Source organism: Sinocyclocheilus grahami, unplaced genomic scaffold (assembly GCF_001515645.1).
Source record: "Sinocyclocheilus grahami isolate Dianchi unplaced genomic scaffold, SAMN03320097.WGS_v1.1 scaffold170.1, whole genome shotgun sequence".
NCBI classification, from domain to species: domain Eukaryota; kingdom Metazoa; phylum Chordata; class Actinopteri; order Cypriniformes; family Cyprinidae; genus Sinocyclocheilus; species Sinocyclocheilus grahami.
In genome coordinates this window covers 1,751,371-1,771,366 of record NW_015505349.1, presented here as the reverse complement: position 1 = coordinate 1,771,366, position 19,996 = coordinate 1,751,371, and the positions used below count along the sequence as shown (strand labels likewise).

The window sequence follows — 19,996 nt, the reverse complement described above, 5'->3', positions numbered from 1 at the left end:
ACTGTTAGCCAATCATAGCAGTGGGCGTTTACTTCCGAGTCTAGTGTACAGTCTATTGTTTCCGATGAGGGGGGTCAAAACATGGCAGATACTGCAGACTATTACTTCTGAATTGTTTTCTCGATGTAAAAATCTTGATAACATTATAAGGGGACCTCAGAGAACAGCAATTCATGGCCCCTTTAAAACGTCAAAGACAGTCCCTGTTTCGTTTGTGGATTCAAAAGTGTTCAAGTTCGTCAAATTGTGGTTTTCTCCTATTAAGCAGCACAACTGTTTTCGGCATTGGTAATAAGAAGAAATGTTTCTTGAGCAGCAAATCAGCATTTTAGAATGATTCTGAAGGATCACGGGACACCGATTACTGGAGTAATGATGCTGAAACTTCAGCTTTGCCAACACATAAATAAATTACATTTTAAAATATATAAAAAAAGAAAACAGCTATTTTACGTTGTGATAATATTTCACAATATTACTGTATTTTTGGTCAAATAAATTTAGCCTTGGTGAGCATAAAATACTTCTTTCAGAAACATTAAAACATTAATGTATGCCAACCAAGTGTATGCCAACTATGGTAAATAAATTGTTTGGGTTTTTCATATAATTTATCTTATTTTAAGTAGGTTTGATATGATCCTATTTTATAAAAACAGTAAGATTTGGAAGCTTTCTGACTGCTGTGACAATTCAATAGATGGAGTAGAAATTATATTCAAAACCCTCCTGCAGTCAACTATTTGACACATTATTTTTCTATCTGATGGCGTTCACACATATGAGGTGATTTGGAAGAAAAACACCTGGAAAATTATACTTAAGATACATTAAACATGCTGAAGAGATCAAATGAAACTTTATACCTTCATTGGATATTACAGGGATATTATTTATTTTTATTAAGTATTATTGCTATTTTTTACTCGTGAGAAGAAACACGATGAACATCAATGTACGTGATACACAACCAATGACTTTATATGGACAACTTTACTCATTTTACTTCATATAATAGCCTAATGTCTTTGTAAGTTCATTCTTACAGTAATTTCTCTTAGACATTCAGCCTATTATAGAAACTAATTCCTCAAAAGACAACAAATGTGTATTTTCTCATTAGAAAATGAATGTTAATAAAGTACCAAGCTATACCTGTTTTAAAAGAAAAAGGGCTAGCAGAAAATCTATACAATAAAACATCTGTGCCACGATTCAGTGTCTCTTACATTCAAGCAAACTCAGTATCTTCCTCATACTGTATTCAGTATTTTACAAGCAGATTTCTAACAACAAGAAAGTAGAATACTGCTCTGCCTTACAACACACACGAACATCTGCATTGCATTCAATTCCAGAATGAAAATATGTTAATGTAGTGTTGTTATAACAGTAGCCCTTCATTACATTACATTACATACATTTGTTCCAGACATCGCATCTGGTAGCAGTCTGGCATCGTCTTGTAGGTTTGTTGGCAAAAACTGTAGCAGCCTGGGAAAAGAGTCAAATGACAGATCCGTTCAGACAGTAGTGAACTTTCAGAGACAGCAGCAGTCCAGCTGTTGGGCTTTGCTTCCTGTGACCGGTTATTGACAGGTGTTGTAGATCTGAATCTGCTTATTGATGGCATTCAGGATTGCCTTCATTTTATCTTCCAGGCCATCCAGCTGCCTGGCTTTTCCTTCCAATACCTTCTGGTTTTCCTCATAGTCCTTTTCTAGCTCTATGGATGCAAAACAACAACAAAACCAGGTCAGAATTACAAGGAAATAAACAATGACTACCTTCCAAGAACATGGCACAAGATCAGTATTACTTATCTCCACAAGAGGGCAGTTTATGTTTTTCAGTTACTTGACTGGTACGCTTCAGAAATGTGTTCATTGTATACAATTATAATATTTATAATATAGTTATAATATTAATGATAACAAATAATATTTATTTTTATTGTTTATATTTTATAAATAAATGTATGTTCCTTATTTTTATTTATTAATTCATTCATTTCTCATTTATTTATTCTTATATTAGGCCAGTTCTGTGCCATAAATCTCCCTAAATTCAAAATAAAAGGAATATATATATATATATATATTTATGTATAATGTTTTTAAAATTTAAATGATAATATAAATAATAAAATCACATTTATTTTAATAATTCAGATTCAGATTCCTTTTATTTGTCATTTTTATGCTCCGCATAAGTCGAAATTGTGTTTCACACATCCACACCTCAGTATTAATTCAGTATTTATGTATTAATTTATTTATTATCTTACTCTTATATTTTTTATATATATTTATAATTATATAATTATAAAATTATTTAATTACTACACAAAATTATGTTTTTATGTATTTTTAAAATATATTTAAATTATAATATAAATAATACAATTATATTTATGTTTAATATTTATTTACAAAATAATATTTATTCACTTTATGCTATATTAGGACAGCTCGGTGCTATACATTCCTGTACTGTTTTATGTATATAGATGTCATTAAAGCAAAAGAATATAAAATACTAAGAAATTCTGATATTCATGTTAATTTTTCAATTAAACTTCCATGCTGATAATATAAAATGTAATAAAAAAAGTATTAAATTAGAAACAAATGCAAAATAGAAGTATTTCCACTACTGGTCTCAGACTTTTCTGACCAAACTGTACGGGTTCTTCCAAATTCATAAAACAATTAAAAACATAAAACTGAATTGTAAGAACTTCCTCCAGTTCTCTGTGTGTCTCTCACACATTTACCTGCCAGCCTCTGCAGTTTATCCTGGGCATCCTTTAGCAGCTCCTTGGCTTCATCTCTCAGGAGCTCTGCTTTCTGCTTAGCGTCCCGTATTGTCTTCGCCTTATTTTCCATCAGGCCCTGAACAGTACGATACTTATCGGACAGCTCGCCGTCCAGGATCTAAAACAGACAATAAAGTCACTAAATTCTGGTAAACAAATCTAGGGATGTGCCCCAAGACAAATACCACGTTCGGAAAGAAAATGACGCATTCTACGGAGCCCCTAAAAGGACAAGGTGATGGAAAAAAAAATAAGTTTCAATGCTTTTGCATTGTCTTGCAATTATCTAGTTGGGTAATTATATTGTATATAATTTGCGGGCATCAGGGAGCCACTATCTGTGCATCCTTGTTCGAATTCATGATCACGACCAGGGAGCGGTGGTATTGATTTTACAAGATAAGATATTTGTCAGTTACGCTCAGGATCTGTTGCTCACCAAATCCTCCAACATCATTCTTTCAGTCATCTCTTCTTACTATCTTCACGCGATAAGTGAAATTTGATGTACTGTAATGTGACCACCTACCACAGCAAGCCTAACCATGTCCCTTTAGGGGCTCCGTAGAATGCGTTACTCATTTTCCATGAACTTTTTATCCATTTAGACTTCAGGCACATTCCTAAACAAAACATTTTGTGACAAACAGATGACTGCCACACACCTCTTTAGCTTCATTGGCCTTGTCGCGGGCCATGGTGGCCGTCTCCTCTGCCCGTGCTGCGTCCAGGCTGTTGTTGGCACGTTTGGTCTTTAAGGCCTCTATTTGGCGCCCCAGATCTCCCAGCCTGTCCATAGCATCATTAAGATCCCTCTCACGAGCTGTGGTCTCTGATTGGATCTTTAGAAAAATTATAAGGGCACTTGTGGTCAAAACTGCTCAATTTAGGAGCATAAAAATTAAAGTCAATCCTAATTAAAGTTGTTTTACCTGTGCTAGTCGGTTCTGAGTTAAGCCGATGTCATTTTTAGCTTTCTGAATGGCCTTTTCTGCAGCTGTCTGAGCCCGGCTGGCATCATTCAGGGCCTTTTTCACACTCTCAGCTGTGTTCTTTACTCCCTCTGCCTTATTCCTAGAGTGAAAGAATACTGTTTGCATTTACACTTACAAAGTGATGTACAGAAACAGTGCATAAATCCAGATGTGCAAATAGTCACCTGGCTTTCTTGGCATCCAGCAGCAGCTTTTCTGCTTTGAGGACGTCATTCTGGGTCTGTTCCAGAATGGCGTCCACATTGGACAGGCTCTTGACACGGTCTTTAATCTCATCTGCGAGGTGTCGAATCTGCCTGGGAGAAGCAGGAATTGACAGCTCCAGCACCCGATTGGCCACCGCCTCAATGCTGTCAGGATCTGCCCCCTCCTCTGCAAATATTCAACATGACATGTAGACAGTGACCAAAGTATGAGCATTAAAGGGTCTTCAGTTTTCAGACAAGTCTGGGACAGAGTTGAAATTAAATAAGCTCAAAAGAATTCAAAGTATTGTGAGTTAAAATTCTGTGAGAAGAAATGAAAAACAGAGGGGGAATATACAGTGCTCTCCACTAATATTGGCACCCTTGGTAAATATGAGCAAAGGCGGCTGTGAAAATAAATCTGCATCATTTATCCTTTTGATCTTTCATTCAAAAAATTCTAACCTTTCATTGAAGTAAAACAATTGAAAGTGGGCGGAAACTCACATTATGAAATAAATGTTTTTCTCCAATGCATGTTGGCCACAATTATTGGCACCCCTAGAAATTCTTATGAGTAAAATAACTCTGTCTGAAGTATATTCCCATTCATATTTTTTTAGCACGCCAGGGTGACTAGGAGCATGAAATTGTCCAGCCATGACTTCCTGTTCCACAGGATTATAAATATGAGGAACAAACAGAAGGCCAAATTTCCATAATCATCCATCACAAGGAGTAAAACCAAAGAATATAGTTCTGATGTGCACTGCAGAATAAGATTGTTGAGCTTCACAAGATAGAAAGTGGCTTTAAGAAAATAGCTAAAGCATTGAAAATCGCCATTTCCACCATCGGGGCAATAATTAGGAAGTTCCAATCAACTTAAGATGTTACCTGGAAGAGGATGTGTGTCTATATTGCCCTAATGCACGGTGAAGAGGAGAGTTTTAGTGGCCAAAAACTCTCCAAGGATCACAGCTGGAGAATTGCAGAGATTAGTTGAGTCTTGGGGTCAGAAAGCCTAAAAAAAATATCAAACAGCCCCTACATCACCACATACTGTTCGGGAGGGTTTCAAGAAAAATCCTCCTCGCTCATCCAAAAACAAACTTCAGCATATTCAGTTGTCAGACACGACTGGAACTTCAAACGGGACTGGCTTCAAACGGGACTGGCTTCCCAGATGGGGAAAAAAAGAAGAAGAAAAAAGAGCGTTTTGGCAGCAAACCCAAAACTAGAGCTGTTATCTTGGGAAAAGGACATTGCAATAATTGGGTGCCAATAATTGCGGCCAACGTGAACTAGAGAAAAACACTGATTTCATAATCAGATTTTCGCCCCATTTTCCATTGTTTTACTTCAATGATAGGTTAGAATTTTGTGAATTTTTGAATGAAAGATCAAAATTATAAACGATGCAGATTTATTTTCACAGCCACCTTTGCTCATATTTACCAAGGGTGCCAATATTAGTGGAGGGCACTGTAACATGAAATGTTTGAAAATTTGATTATTGATGAATGTTTTGAAAATTTAGTAAAGATTTAGTAAGGAAACATGGTGTATTACCAGAGTTTTATGCATTTTACTTAATCCTTCAGCTCATTTTTATTCTCTTTTATTGTCTCACAGAATGTGCTAAACAGAGTACTCACGAAGACGGAATAACAAGGACAATAGTCTTTAATCCAAATAACGCAGGGAAATACAGAGAAACAGGCTAGCAACACTTCCAAACACGACGTTAAGACAGGACACCAAACTCAGGAAGCATGGGACTATAAGTAATAAAACAAAATGAGGACTAATAGGCTAATTAAAAGACAACAGGTGAACTAAATACAATAATCACATGCACACTAGGAAAATGGGTCAAACAACAAGACACTAAAAACAAAAACAAAAACACAAAGACCATACATGTGAATATAATATAATATAATACATTTTTTAATTAGTAAGTAGTAAAACATTTTAAAATTTTAATTCAGCAGTCCCTTTGGATAATATGAAAACAGTGGTAAGATCAGAAATGGAAAAAAATTAGAGAGAGAATATGTGCATTTTTAAATACATTTTAAAAGTATACTATTAAGTGTAAAATAGAATAAGATGCAGAGAATAATCTGTCAGGTTTATGCATTTTAGTTCATTTTTATTCTCTTAATGAAATATATAATATAATATAATATAATATAATATATAAACTCACGCATGAGGAAATCCCGAATTTGTTTGATGAGGTCCCTCAGGTCGTTGTTAGAATGATCCACCTTATTTTTGGTATCACTAGCTTTTTCCAAAGCTGCCTGGGCTTTATCCTTAGCTTCCTGAGCCTTGGTCTTAGCATCTGCCACCTTAATAAGACCATCAAGACAATATAAGATGCAGAGAAAAGACTGAAGACTTTCTGGAGAATGTTCAGTCTTAAAAGGAATTGACAGCACTGAAAACACTCTAATCATGCAAGTAATTGGTCAGAATAATTAAAGAGTGTCTCTACCTGCTTAAAAAGCTCTTCCACTACTCCCATAGCTTTATCCAACTCTTTTTCTGCATGCTTGGATCTATCCAGGGCATTGTTGGCCACTGCAACAGCTCCATTGCAATTCAGGCCACCACAGTGGCGCTTGCCTTCATCATCACGACAACCAGCACCGCCACAAGGACTGTCCACGCATGGAGCGTCACCCGGTGCTCCACATATCTACAAAAACAATATATCAAGAGCTCTAAAGGAAACTAATATCATAAAAAAACATTATTAATAATATTACATATAATAAGATGTTATATAATAATTCATATGGTAATAATACAAATATTTTATTAGACAAACACTTTATAATATTCTATACATTATATAAACAATGATTTTATAATATTTTAAATATATACCTTTCTATTCAGTCAGATGTATGTATGTACTGTTATAACTTTAAATTTGTTGAGGCATTTGTCGTCACTTATGTTTCATCCAGCTTACCTTTTCATTGATTTTCTTTATGTCCAAATTCTGAGCTTTAGCATTTAAGTCTGTGAGCGTCCGTTTGTTGGCAGCATTTTTGCGGTTAAAATCGTCTCTCTTTTGGGCAATAAGTCGCTCTGTTTTCTTGCGGGTGCCTGCCGATTGGCTCACTGTGCTGGGAATGTCAGTGGTAGATCTGTTGGTGCGGTGCTCTGCATCACGTGACTTGTTGTACGAGGCCCGGATGCTGTCATATGCACCTGAGGAAAAATACCACATGTTAAATAGTACGTTTTCCTTTTCCAATAGACCCAAAAGATCAGTCAATGGATTGTTCTCTGGCAGGTAATAATAAGTAAATGGCACTTGTTTCAATATTTTGCGTATTTAGGTGCATTTTTAGGTAGAGTAATACAGAATCAGTGACTAACCCAAGAAGTTAGAGTTCTTGAGGATGTCAAGCTGACGGTTAAGCTGATCTGAGTTCAGGTCGAGTTCTTTTGCTTCTCTCTCCAGGGTACTTAATGCATTACTGGCCTCATAGTTACTGTCCTGCACAGCGGTCAGGTCTCCTTCCAGCTGGTTCAATGTGTCCGTGGTCTCACCGATCTGAGCTCTGAGAGACAGAAAGAGAGCTGATGAACTGACCAAACTCATCTCCATCAAGGGTGTAAAAAGTGACAAAATGCGAGAAAATTATACTTAATATTCATGTGAAAGTGTGGGTTCCATGTCAAATTTGTACTCCTTTACAAGTATTTAACAAGAACCACTTTCTAAAATTAATTACTTAAATGTTTAAAATTCATAAAACTTTTTCATAGCTATTGAGAATGACAAATAAAATCAAGACATTTTCTAATTAATTAAAACATAATTAAAATCCAATTACTTAATGTAATTTTGATGCAAAAAAAATATTAAAGGTAATCTAAACTAGTCTTAGTAATAAAAAGTAGGAATACTTTTTTTTTTAAATGTACAGAATATATTTGTCATAATGACCAGTAAATTTAATTTAATTATTATCCCCCCCCCTCACACTCTCAGCTGTGTTCTTTACTCCCTCTGCCTTATTCCTAGAGTGAAAGAATACTGTTTGCATTTACACTTACAAAGTGATGTACAGAAACAGTGCATAAATCCAGATGTGCAAATAGTCACCTGGCTTTCTTGGCATCCAGCAGCAGCTTTTCTGCTTTGAGGACGTCATTCTGGGTCTGTTCCAGAATGGCGTCCACATTGGACAGGCTCTTGACACGGTCTTTAATCTCATCTGCGAGGTGTCGAATCTGCCTGGGAGAAGCAGGAATTGACAGCTCCAGCACCCGATTGGCCACCGCCTCAATGCTGTCAGGATCTGCCCCCTCCTCTGCAAATATTCAACATGACATGTAGACAGTGACCAAAGTATGAGCATTAAAGGGTCTTCAGTTTTCAGACAAGTCTGGGACAGAGTTGAAATTAAATAAGCTCAAAAGAATTCAAAGTATTGTGAGTTAAAATTCTGTGAGAAGAAATGAAAAACAGAGGGGGAATATACAGTGCTCTCCACTAATATTGGCACCCTTGGTAAATATGAGCAAAGGCGGCTGTGAAAATAAATCTGCATCATTTATCCTTTTGATCTTTCATTCAAAAAATTCTAACCTTTCATTGAAGTAAAACAATTGAAAGTGGGCGGAAACTCACATTATGAAATAAATGTTTTTCTCCAATGCATGTTGGCCACAATTATTGGCACCCCTAGAAATTCTTATGAGTAAAATAACTCTGTCTGAAGTATATTCCCATTTTATTTTAATTTTTTTCCCCCCCCCCCCCCCAATTTTAATTAATTTCAATAGTACTTGTAAATAATACTAGTAACATAAATTCCCAATATTAATAATTGAGTATAGTAATGAAGTAAAATAACTCAAGTAATTTTCCCCCAAACACCCTCAACTAGTCAAGCAAATCTTTCAAGCGATCCAAGAAAATGTATTGTCTGCACCTGTGGTGTATCTCCGTCTAACCAAACTGTACCTGAGATCCTCGATCATGCCCATCAGAGTGGTCACAGCCTCAGCAGTGGCATTGCGGGCATTAACAATGTCCCGCACCTGTGCCAGCATGTCCTCCAACTCCTTAAATTTTCTCTCGAAGGCTCGGGTCAAGCCAGTAGTCTGAAGCTCCTTGGCTCGATCTGTGAGCACTTTAGTTCTGGTTGCCAGATCCTGAACGATCCGGTCCCAGTCCCCAAAGCACTGGTGGCAAGGCTTGCATTCAGGGAAGGTGCCAGAGAAACCACGGGCACATTGATCACAGCGGACACCAGAAACTCCCTGCTTGCACTCGCAATGACCAGTCACACGGGTGCACTGAGATGACTCGATGCCCTGGGGGTCGCAGTCACATGCTGTGGGGAGAGAAGTAACCAAATCAGTCGGATTTTGGGAATTATGATGAATTGTGAATAAAAAATATGCTAATTAGAGCATTCGAGCTGATGATAAACGGTGTTACATTAGCATTAGAGATGATATGGACACAGATTATGTATAGAAAGTGCTCTGAAAGTATCATGGTACCTCGGCACAGTACTCTTGGGTCACCCCAGTGGTTCTCCTGGCAGTCTTTACAGGTCTTCCCTCCAAACCCAACACGGCACTGGCACTGACCTGTGAACTATATGAACTTGGGTTCAAAAAGAGGCTTAGTAATATTTAAGATTACTGCAGGCATGTTAAAACTAGGGATGCAAGATATATGAATATCACATTGGTTATCAGAGATTTTTTTTTTGATATTGGTCAATAGTGTATATTTAATTGTTTATACTCATATCTTCTATTTTTACATTTAGTCAATTTTTCCATCATCTCATACTCACTCAATCTTTAATAACACAGTTAAATGTAATCTTTAGCGAATTTCAAAATTAATATCTATTTTTCATATGATATATTATAATGCTGTGCCTAAATTCACTTATAGCATTTGAAATTACTGCTTTTAGTTTTTAGTTCTTTATTTTTTATTTATTTAGACAAAACAGTATATCATTTTAAAATGATCCTTTTATGAGTTATGAGCCATAATATAAAAATAATAATTGCTCTGTATTGGCCCAAATTTTATTATTAGGCTAGATAGCAAAGCTTTTCAGATTTTCAGTCCCTATCCCATAAGTCTACTTATCAACGATCTGTCTTTGTGTAAAATCTAAAATAGTGTAATATAAATAAATAAATACACACTACCGTTCAAAAGTTTGTGGTTGGTACGTTTTTTTAATATATATTTTTGAAAAGAAGTCTCTTGTGCTCATTAAGGCTGCATTCAAAACAGAGTGAAAAAGTAATTTTGTGAAATATTATTACAATTTTAACTAATTGTTTTCTATTTTAATATATTTTTAAATGTAATTTATTCCTGAGATGGCAAAGCTGAATTTTCAGCACCATTACTTCAGTGTCACATGATCCTTCAGAAATTATTCTAATATGCTGATTTTATGATCAAAAAACATTTCTTATTATTATTTATGTTAAAAACAGTTGTGCTGTTTAATATTTTTGTAGAAATCATGATACTTTATTTTTACAGGACATTTTCTTTGCTGAATAGAAAGTTCAAAAGAACAGCATTTATTTAAAATAAAAATCTTTTATAACATTATAAATGTCTTTACTAATGTCACTTTTGATCAGTTTAAACCAACCTGAATTATTTTCTTTTTAAAAAAAACAAACTCAAACTTTTGAATGGTACATACATACATATACTGCCCTGAATGTGAGCTTAATTTGTGAGCCAAAGGTACCTCATTACAGGCAGATGTGTAGGCGTTGTTGGGGTCACAGCCACAGGTCTCACAGCCTTGTCCACTCGCCAGGTTCCAGTAATTAGGAGCACAGTGATCACAGGTTTGTCCAATAACATGAGGCAGACATTGACACTGTCCTGTGGCACGCTGGCACACACATTCATCTCGAGACAGACACTGACTGCGCTCTGTGCCCAAGAAGTTGCAGGTGCACTCTGGGTAAGTGAAAGTGTCGATATGTTTAAGATGTTAATAGTGCACTATAATGAATAAAAGTAATTTAAGACCCAGGTAAACTCACTCCGGCAGTTGCGGCGGGAAGCATCTCCATAGTATCCGCTCTTGCACACACCACAGTCCGGTCCTTCGGTGTTGTACAGGCACTTGAGACACTGGCCAGTACGTTTGTCACATGCCTCAGGATCTGATAGATCAATGTTGTTACTGCAACGACAAGGTTGGCACCGTCCACCGATCTTAGAGGGGTCGCCGTAATAACCCGGAGCACATTCGTCACAACGTGGACCTGGTTGATGGAGAAAGTAGGCGTTTAGTTGCAAAAAGATAGAATTTGATAACATATCCTTAAAAATTATGTTTTACTCCCATGTCACAATTAAACAGAGAAAATGTCTTTATAAAGCATCTGTGTAAACAAGAAAAGAAAAATGGCTTAAATTCAATTGAAGGACATTTTTAATGCTGAACTGAATTTAATAATACTTTCTTTAAAGAAATAGCACTAAAACGGTCACAGCTGGAAAATCCATTGTCCTCTTAGGATAAAGCACTTCCAGTTTCATGATGCTTTTTTCCATAACAATTTATTTAATAGGGTTTCTGAGTGAAACTTTAGAAGTATGTAATTAATATATTAGCAATAAGCAATATTAGGTTCACATATCTAAAGGAAAAGGTGTTAAACTGCGTTGCAACTAAATCGTTATTGATGGCTTAGTGTTAAAATAATGGCAATACTTTAAATAGAACAATATTCAGTTATGACATTAAATTAATAAATTAAATTATTAATGGAATTATTTAAATTAAGTTGATACAGGCTCCAGTCCTCTGGTGGCACTCGTCAGCATGTCCATTACATTCACACGGCATGCAGTTTGGGAAGCCCCAGTGTCCAACCTGACAACCATCACAGCGCTGACCAAATGCACCAGCCCGGCATAGACACTGTCCTGAGTACTGGTCACAGAATCGGCTCTGGGAGCCCTCCAAACTACATTCACAAACTATAGATGAAGACAGAAAGCAATAAATGAATGTACAGATGAAAGAAAGAAAGAAAGAGGATAAAAAAGCAGGAAACCAAAAAAAATAAATAAACAAATGCAACAAATATAAAGAAAGAAAAACATAAAAAGAAGAAAACAAATAAAACAAAAACAAATCAAACAATAACAACAATAAAACAACAACAGCAACAATAAAAACAAAAAAATGAAAGAAACAAACAAACAAAAACAAATAAAATGAAACCCCCCCCCAAAATATTAAAACAAACAAAAAAGAAGCAGCGAAACCAAGAGAGAGAAAAACAAACAAAAAAGAAAGAAATAAAAAAGGAAAAAACAATGACAAAAAAGCAAAACAGTAAAAGAAAAACAAATAAAAACAAAAGAAAAAGGGAAAAAAAGAATAAAATCTAATAAGAAAAGAAACAAAGGGGAAAAACACAAAGAAGAACAAAGGTCATGCTCTAGATGTTCAGTATAACAGAAAATGAGAGCCACACAGAGAGTGCGAGATCAATTTATACACACTCACGCTGTGTATGACTGAAAACTCACAGCCATATGGAAATATTACGCTGACCAGCTGAACCGGGAAGTTCATCATCAGCTTATTCTGCTACACACACTGTGATGGTACTTGGCTTCAACACACTTATTTTAGTGCACATTTATAGTTCAGTTTATTTTCCAATCTTTTGCAAATTCTTTTGTTTTTATTTAATTTTTATACCGTGTTTAAATTTTTTTTTTTAACTTTAGTTAAAAAATGAAATGTTCACTTTATTAATTATTTTACTATTTTTTTCCCTGCAAATTCTTAGTATATGTGTATGTAACTCTTACGTACACATACATACGAGTTACAATGTGCAGAGGAAATCTGAAAGAGGGAAAACTGAGTGATAATTTGGAAGAAGAGACAAAAGAAATGTCTAGAGTATATGATATGTAGGCTGCACCTGTTTATGTCTCTGTGTTGGGTTATTAGAGCACATCTTGTTCATTATGTACTGGATGTCTCATCTGAAATATTCATTAATACATTTTTAGTCAAGTCCATCTGCTCCTTTACATTTTCTTTGTCAATCATTTCTGCAAAAGGTAAAACATATATAAATAGATGAAATATTAAAGACAAAAAGTTTGTTAAGATCCAGCCGTTGCCTAAATAAGCTCTACAGTAGGTAAAAATTAAATAACTTATAATTTACATGATAGATAGATAGATAGATAGATAGATAGATAGATCATATTATAAAATATACTGTTATAAAATTATATAATATAAACATTCTGTAATATATAAATAATATAAATAAGTGTGTGTGTGTGTGATCCTTATACACACTCACACACACACACACACACACACACACACACACATTTATTGACACCATTAAAATTTATATTAATGTATTTGGATAAAATAACACCTGCAACACATAATATTCATCATTTAGGAAAAAAATCTGACTAAAAAATGTGGTTGTTACCAAGTGAAGACCTGTTCACGAGACATACTGCACTTTCCTATTATAAGAAGAAATAGGTTATTCATGCTGTTCCTAGGAAATATTTTAGGTTAGCCAGTTAAAGTACAGGAACAACAACCTGAGGAGGAAAAATCAGCTGCTATTTCCATTTTACATGCTTTCATTTTAGATCCCTCCATCTGACATGTAATAAAGAGGCAGGATGGACAGCAATAAACTGGAAACTGAATTTAAATACATGTGAATAGATCTTTGCCAATGATGGAAAAGAGAACAAAACCTTTCAATGCAAATAGCTGTGTCTTATACAGTTAACGCTTAGGATTGTTAAGGTTTACTTACTCTGAATGTTAGGGCTGTAAGGGTCTTCGATCTGGATAGCAGGGTCAAGAACACGATAAATCACCTGAGAGAAGAGAAGTGCAGGTCAACAACCTAACAAATGAACTGACAAATTAACAAAGTCTTCCAACTGAATACCTCTCACCTCTCCTTCTGTCGATGGCTCAATGTCAGAATATCTGGACTCGCAGATAATATCATCAACCTTACGAAGTGGACCTTGGGAAATTCCCGGGAAGGTGGACTCACAGTCGAAGGCGAAGTAACGGTACACCTGCCAGGTTCGGCCAAAATCTGCGGATCGCTCAATCAACATGGCCGCTGGACGGAACGTCTGTGTACAAAAACAATTGACAGTATGAGGTCAGTTTTGAAGTGTTTCAAGGGTGATTTCTTAAAGGACAAAAACTTTCTTACCTTAAAAGTCATGATGAGATGAGTAAAGTGAAACTCTGCCTCCAGGTCCAGCTGAAGATAAACGTCAGACTTCCCTGAGGAGAGAAGAGAAATCATGTTCTACATTAATGATCCAAGAGGTCAACGGTGGCTATCAGCAATTTCACAAAAGACCCCACGACTGTAATGAGAAGATATTTTTGTAGTAACACTTCATTTTAATGGTCTGCTTTAGATGTTTTATAGATGAGACATTCTCATTTACTAATACTCTACCAATACTTTCATTATTTTTGCATAATTTAACAAATTTGCAACTTGAATGCACAATAAACACACCTTGTTAACCAATGATATTTAACTAGTGCCGATGTGACCTCCATGCAACTTTTTTTTTTGTTTTATTAAAACCCAAAAACCATAAGACATAAAATGTCCAAACATTAGTGTTGCTGTGAGGAAGATTTTGCTCTATATGTTGGTTCAACATCTTCCTAACTTTAATGACTTCAAACAGATTCTTATTTTATTCTTTTATTTGATTCTTATTTTACTCGACTTTGCTAGCAGAATGCAGGTGTTTTTACACTCTCATTTTAACCCTGAGTACATGTGAAACACAATAACGACACAGGGACTGCAGTGAACAAGATCCTGTGTTTTTCTTCCTAAACCACTTTATCTGGGAATTTAATAAGGCTCTGACTAACTCAGAATAACAATGCACAACAATATGCACATTGAAACACAGTGTCCTACAGTGACTAAGCAGAGCTAGAAATAGATGGGATGGTTTAACAATCTACTTTTGTTCTGTTCAGCTCTTACGTGCACAGTTCATTATTCATCTGGAGCGACAGACGGACTGTATTCTGCAGAGCTGGCACCATATAGAGCTCACCTGTGCCTCCCTGCATTACCATTACAAAGCTGTAACTCAGTCCACTGCAGCGGCCCTTTGTCTGACTGCTGGATTTAACCTGTGTTTCATAATCAACAGCTAAACAGGAAGGAAAGAGACGCTGAGGAAAAGAGAGACAGGTTCTACCACAGCCGAAGAGAATGAGGGACCAGAGTGGGGGGAGAGGCCAGCGGAGGTGAAGTGGAGCACAAAAGGAAATTGACTGAAAGGCTTGCTGTTTTTTCAATACATGTTTCAGTGTTTTGGCTGGAGGAGGAAGTCGTTAAGTCGCTGCCTTTAAGCCTCAATGCCAAAGACCCATGAAAAAGACTACTCTCATGTAGAGCACCTGATTTTTTCCTATATAGAACACGTGACACACCATAAAGAAATCTAGACAAACAGCAGTTTCCACGAAGAGGGTACATAACAGTGCCTGAAATAATAATAGGGTACATAATATTGCCTGAAGTATTTTTTTTAAATCATTTTATTTATTGCTATTGCTATTTTTATTTGTATTACTTTATTATTTACTATTATTATTAACAATAATGAATAATTATTAATTAATAATAATAATAATAATTTTTTCTATTCATCAGGGCAACTGATGGGAACAGTTTGAGACCAAATTTTGGTATCTAGTTACTGATAAATTAACATTTCCCACAAATTAAAAAACAAAAAATGTATTTGATCATATTCTCTAACAACTAATTTTTTAAGCCTTAAAAAGTACACCAAATTGGACACCAAAAAGTACCATATCCAGTATCCACTCAATATTGATATAGAGGTCATGACAGGGGTCCACTTTTGAGACATGCTGAACAACTGATCTACTGTTCACTATATGGCACTGTTACAGAAAAGTCACTGAAGCCATAGTGATTGTGAGCAAAAATAGTGACCATTTCCTGTGAACACCCATAATTAATTCCTTAACTAAGAAGACACACAGCTGACAAACAGGGGTTTCACTCTCTTAAACTATAAAAGGAACTTTGTTAAGATGTAAAGAGGTATTGTTTTGAATAAAATTACATATAAGATCTAAATATAATTTCAGCCCATCAGACATCAGTGCATCAAACATTTTTATAACTGTAGCTTGCCAAGCTACAAGCTTCAAGCTAATTAAAGTAGTAAAGTCAAGTGCAGAGTATAAGCTACTAACAAAAATAATCCGTAAAAATAGGGCACAGTACTGTATTAATATGAAGGAAATTTCCGTTTTGATTTTTACAGGTGTTATACCAGTATTTTGAATTTTGCACTGCATTGGGTTGTGTTTTAGGGCTAAAGTAAATATCCTTAAAATTAATGGACAATGTCTTGGCAGAAAATTGCCAGTAAATTTTCAGTTATTTTTTTTATTTCATTGTAATTAATTAATTTAACTACACTGGGCAATACTGAGAGCTAAATAGCTACATTGAGTACACAATACAGTTTGACATGAAAAACAACCATTTAACATTTAACTCATTACACTACTACTTGTTGGAAAAAGTAAATTGTTACTGGAAATTTTGTTAATGAAAACTTACTGGGGAAAAAAAAACTTGCTACTTTGAAAACAGATAAACTATCAGATAACTACAGATAATTATCATGCTATGGAAAATGTAGTTAAGTTAGTAGCATCTCTTCCATGTTCTGCTCTATTAGTTTTGTCTCCCTCTTTCAACCTCTCTATGGGTATGCCAGCAGCAGGCCGTGTCTGTAATTATCTCTAATACTGCAGGGTTTAAGGAGTGTGTGTCAGGGTGAGCCTGGACATCTTAGCTTTGAAATACAGCCAAGTCAACTAACAACCTTCCTCTGTTTCTGCACTCTTGTACATACTTACTTCCATTCTGAATATCTATCTTCATCCTAGTACTAAATAAGTAGGGCTGTCCATTTAAGTTGTTAATTTAGTACAATAAATTATTTATACTCAAGGGATCTGAAAGGATTTGATCAAAAATACAGTAAAAGTTCAAATAACTGTTTTCTACTTTAATATATTTTAAAACATAATTTATTCCTGTGATGATGAAGAATTTTCAGCAGTCATTACTCCAGTCTTTAGTGTCACATGATCCTTCAGAAATCATTCTGATATGCTGATTTGGTGCTCAAGAAACATTTCTTATTATTATCAATGTTGAAAACAGTTTCCTTGATAATTCTGTGGCAACTATGACACATTTTATGTCAGGATTCTTTGATTAAAAGAAAAGGTTAATAAACACTATTTTTTATAACATTGTAAATGTCTTCACATCATATTTGAGCAATATTAAGTGTCCTGGCTGATTACAAGCATCTTATTGACCCCAAACCTTTGAGCAGTACATTAAAATATTATTTAGAAATATTTATTTTCATTTCAGTTAACTCTTTTAGGCTAATTTGCCCCAGCACTGGGCATCATTCTGAATGCATGCATCTCTCTTCCTCAGTCTCGGTGTTATTAATAGACGCCCTAAACATCAACCTTCTAATATACATGTGAAGCGTTTCCAGTCCTTGCCAAGCAGCTGGGTTTGGAGGGTTCAGGGAGGCAATCAAATTTCCTGGCAACATATTACTCTACTTTTGACAAATGAAACCAAACAGATGTGTGGATTTCCATCAAAACATCACTGAAGCTGCGGATTAGCACACATGGTTTTCTGCATGCATTAATTAACAGTTGGCTGAGGTTGAGCTGTGGTTGATATGTAGATCCAACTCTGACCTATATGTCTTATAAAGTGTAAAAAGCCTAAAAACAATAGCTGAAAAGATGGACTTTTGATCCAAATTCTTGTTCTCTCACCATTCTCAGACTGCCACCAGGACTTCTTGCGGTGCGGTTTGAAGGTGGTGATGACATTTTCGATGCGGTGACTTACAGGGTTGGAATAAGGATCATAAGGTCGCCGTGAATCACAGTGGAAACACTTCTTTTCTTCCTAAACAAGGTCAAGGGTCGAAAATTAAAAAAAGGATCAGCTCAGCAGTATCAGTATCTTCACAAAAAATGGTATGTGTGTGTGTGTGTGTGTAAATGTGTAACGGTATGTGAGAACTGGTGTCGGCTCTACCTGCAGATGGCTGACAATGCAGTAGGGTTCTCTCCTCCGTAAGCCACAGGTGGATGAAGCTTTCAAGTTCGTCTCTCGACCCACCAAGAGGTCACCAGTTGCAGGGTAACAACTTCCATGGGTACAGCCGTGGGCAAGATCAGGCTCCTGCGCACTGGCCGCTGACAGGACTTTCAAGGAAACAAAAAGAAACAAAATAGACATGATGAGCAGAACAGGATTGTATTTGTAATGTTGTTCAAGTAGAACCTTCAGTCTGTAGTGTACAAGAAAAAATTGAACATGTAATTCTCATTCTCTTGCCAGTTTGGCCAACCAGAGCTCAAGCAATTTTCCATTAATGCTCAGCAAAGGCCAAGTTTCCACTAAAAGTCCCTTCAGGCTGTGGTGGTGAGAAGCAACAACGCTGTTTTAGTATGATGGGAAATTATTTGGCAATATCAAATTAAGCAAAATCATGAATATTGTGGTTTTCTTTTTTTTTATTTGGCCATTCATTTTCCCAAAGACATATCTTCAGACATATCTTCTCAATCTTTCCTTATCTCACAAGTATGAGAACATTAAGATATACGTTTTAATAGCACCTCTGACCTACACTTCAGCAACAAAAAGTAGTTGAGTTGGCAAGTTTGATTCTTTAATGTGAATCAGTTCAAACTGTTGTAATACATTCAAAATAATGATTCATCTTTTGTGTGTGTATTAAAATTATGTAGTAAACAAAAATAAATAATTCTGTTCGGGGGATATAAATGAAAATAATAAAAAATAGCTCTTCTTGTTCATTTAGTAAAAAACTTTTTTAAATTTGAATTACAGTTTTTCTCAGTCGCTTTGGTGCATTTCTCGAATCATCCTTAATATTTGCAAAAAAGTATGTGCATTTCATGTCATTTTGTCATTGTTCACAAACAAGATAGTCAAAATGCTTAGTCATGTTGTCAGTATAACAGTGCACTTTGTTAGTATTACCTGATATAAACTACGGCAACATTTTGGTTGACAGTTACTGTACTGAACAGTATGCCATATGCTTATGTATGCCATATATCCATTTCAAAAGTACAAATTTACACATTACTGTATGTGGGATTGATTGAAAGAGACTGGATAGAATTCCCAGTTACACTTTTACTAGTGGTCTGACCAAAAAAAAAAAAAACACATTACAATGTCATTGTGATATAGAAAATGAAAAAGAAATATGCGCACAAAGATGAAAAAAAAAGAAAGTCCATTGTTAGAATAGAACTCGTGTTGTCGTCTGTCTATACAGTATATGCTTTACAACTGAAGATTCATGAGATGAACCTTTGAGCTATTTCAGAGAAATGGTTTATCAATTCTCTTCATTAGTGAAAGTCAAGATTCACTTGCACAATTCATGCTAAATTTACAAAAAGTCTAATTATAATGTGTAAAAAATGTGCTTGACACTTTATGACAACCAGATCAAACATTTTGCATTTAATGACTTATACGATGAACTAAAGACTAGATGTTTTGAGAGGTAAGACCATTGCACAGAAAACTATATAATACATTTTGAGCAACATGACATTAGCAACTGATAATGTAGGAAACCGCAGATAAATGTACACAATCAATTGCATGAACGTACCAAAGCAATTGCAGCTTGTTCAAAAGAATGAGAAACTGCTTTTATGATGTGTACAAATGACTAGATGATGTGGAAGTTGTACAAGTAGTTTTGAGAATTTCATTTCTGATTTGAGAAATGCACCAAAGCG

At 35.4% G+C, this 19,996-nt stretch overlaps 1 protein-coding gene across 1 annotated transcript; it reads right to left on the bottom strand.

Annotated features, from left to right (window-relative positions):
* Positions 1–997: 997 nt before the first annotated feature.
* Positions 998–18,446, bottom strand: LOC107593425 (laminin subunit beta-2-like). Its single transcript, XM_016283147.1, has 19 exons — positions 18,243–18,446; positions 17,975–18,110; positions 14,283–14,356; positions 14,011–14,199; positions 13,866–13,929; positions 11,839–12,027; positions 11,082–11,306; positions 10,778–10,995; positions 9,543–9,639; positions 8,998–9,370; positions 7,401–7,585; positions 6,988–7,229; positions 6,505–6,708; positions 6,214–6,358; positions 3,978–4,185; positions 3,751–3,892; positions 3,484–3,660; positions 2,777–2,936; positions 998–1,726 (listed from the first exon to the last, which is right to left on the bottom strand). The coding sequence occupies exons 1-19, from the start codon at positions 18,444–18,446 to the stop codon at positions 1,590–1,592; spliced, it is 3,369 nt and encodes a 1,122-aa protein (XP_016138633.1). The 3' UTR covers positions 998–1,589.
* Between the last annotated feature and the right edge of the window lie 1,550 nt (positions 18,447–19,996).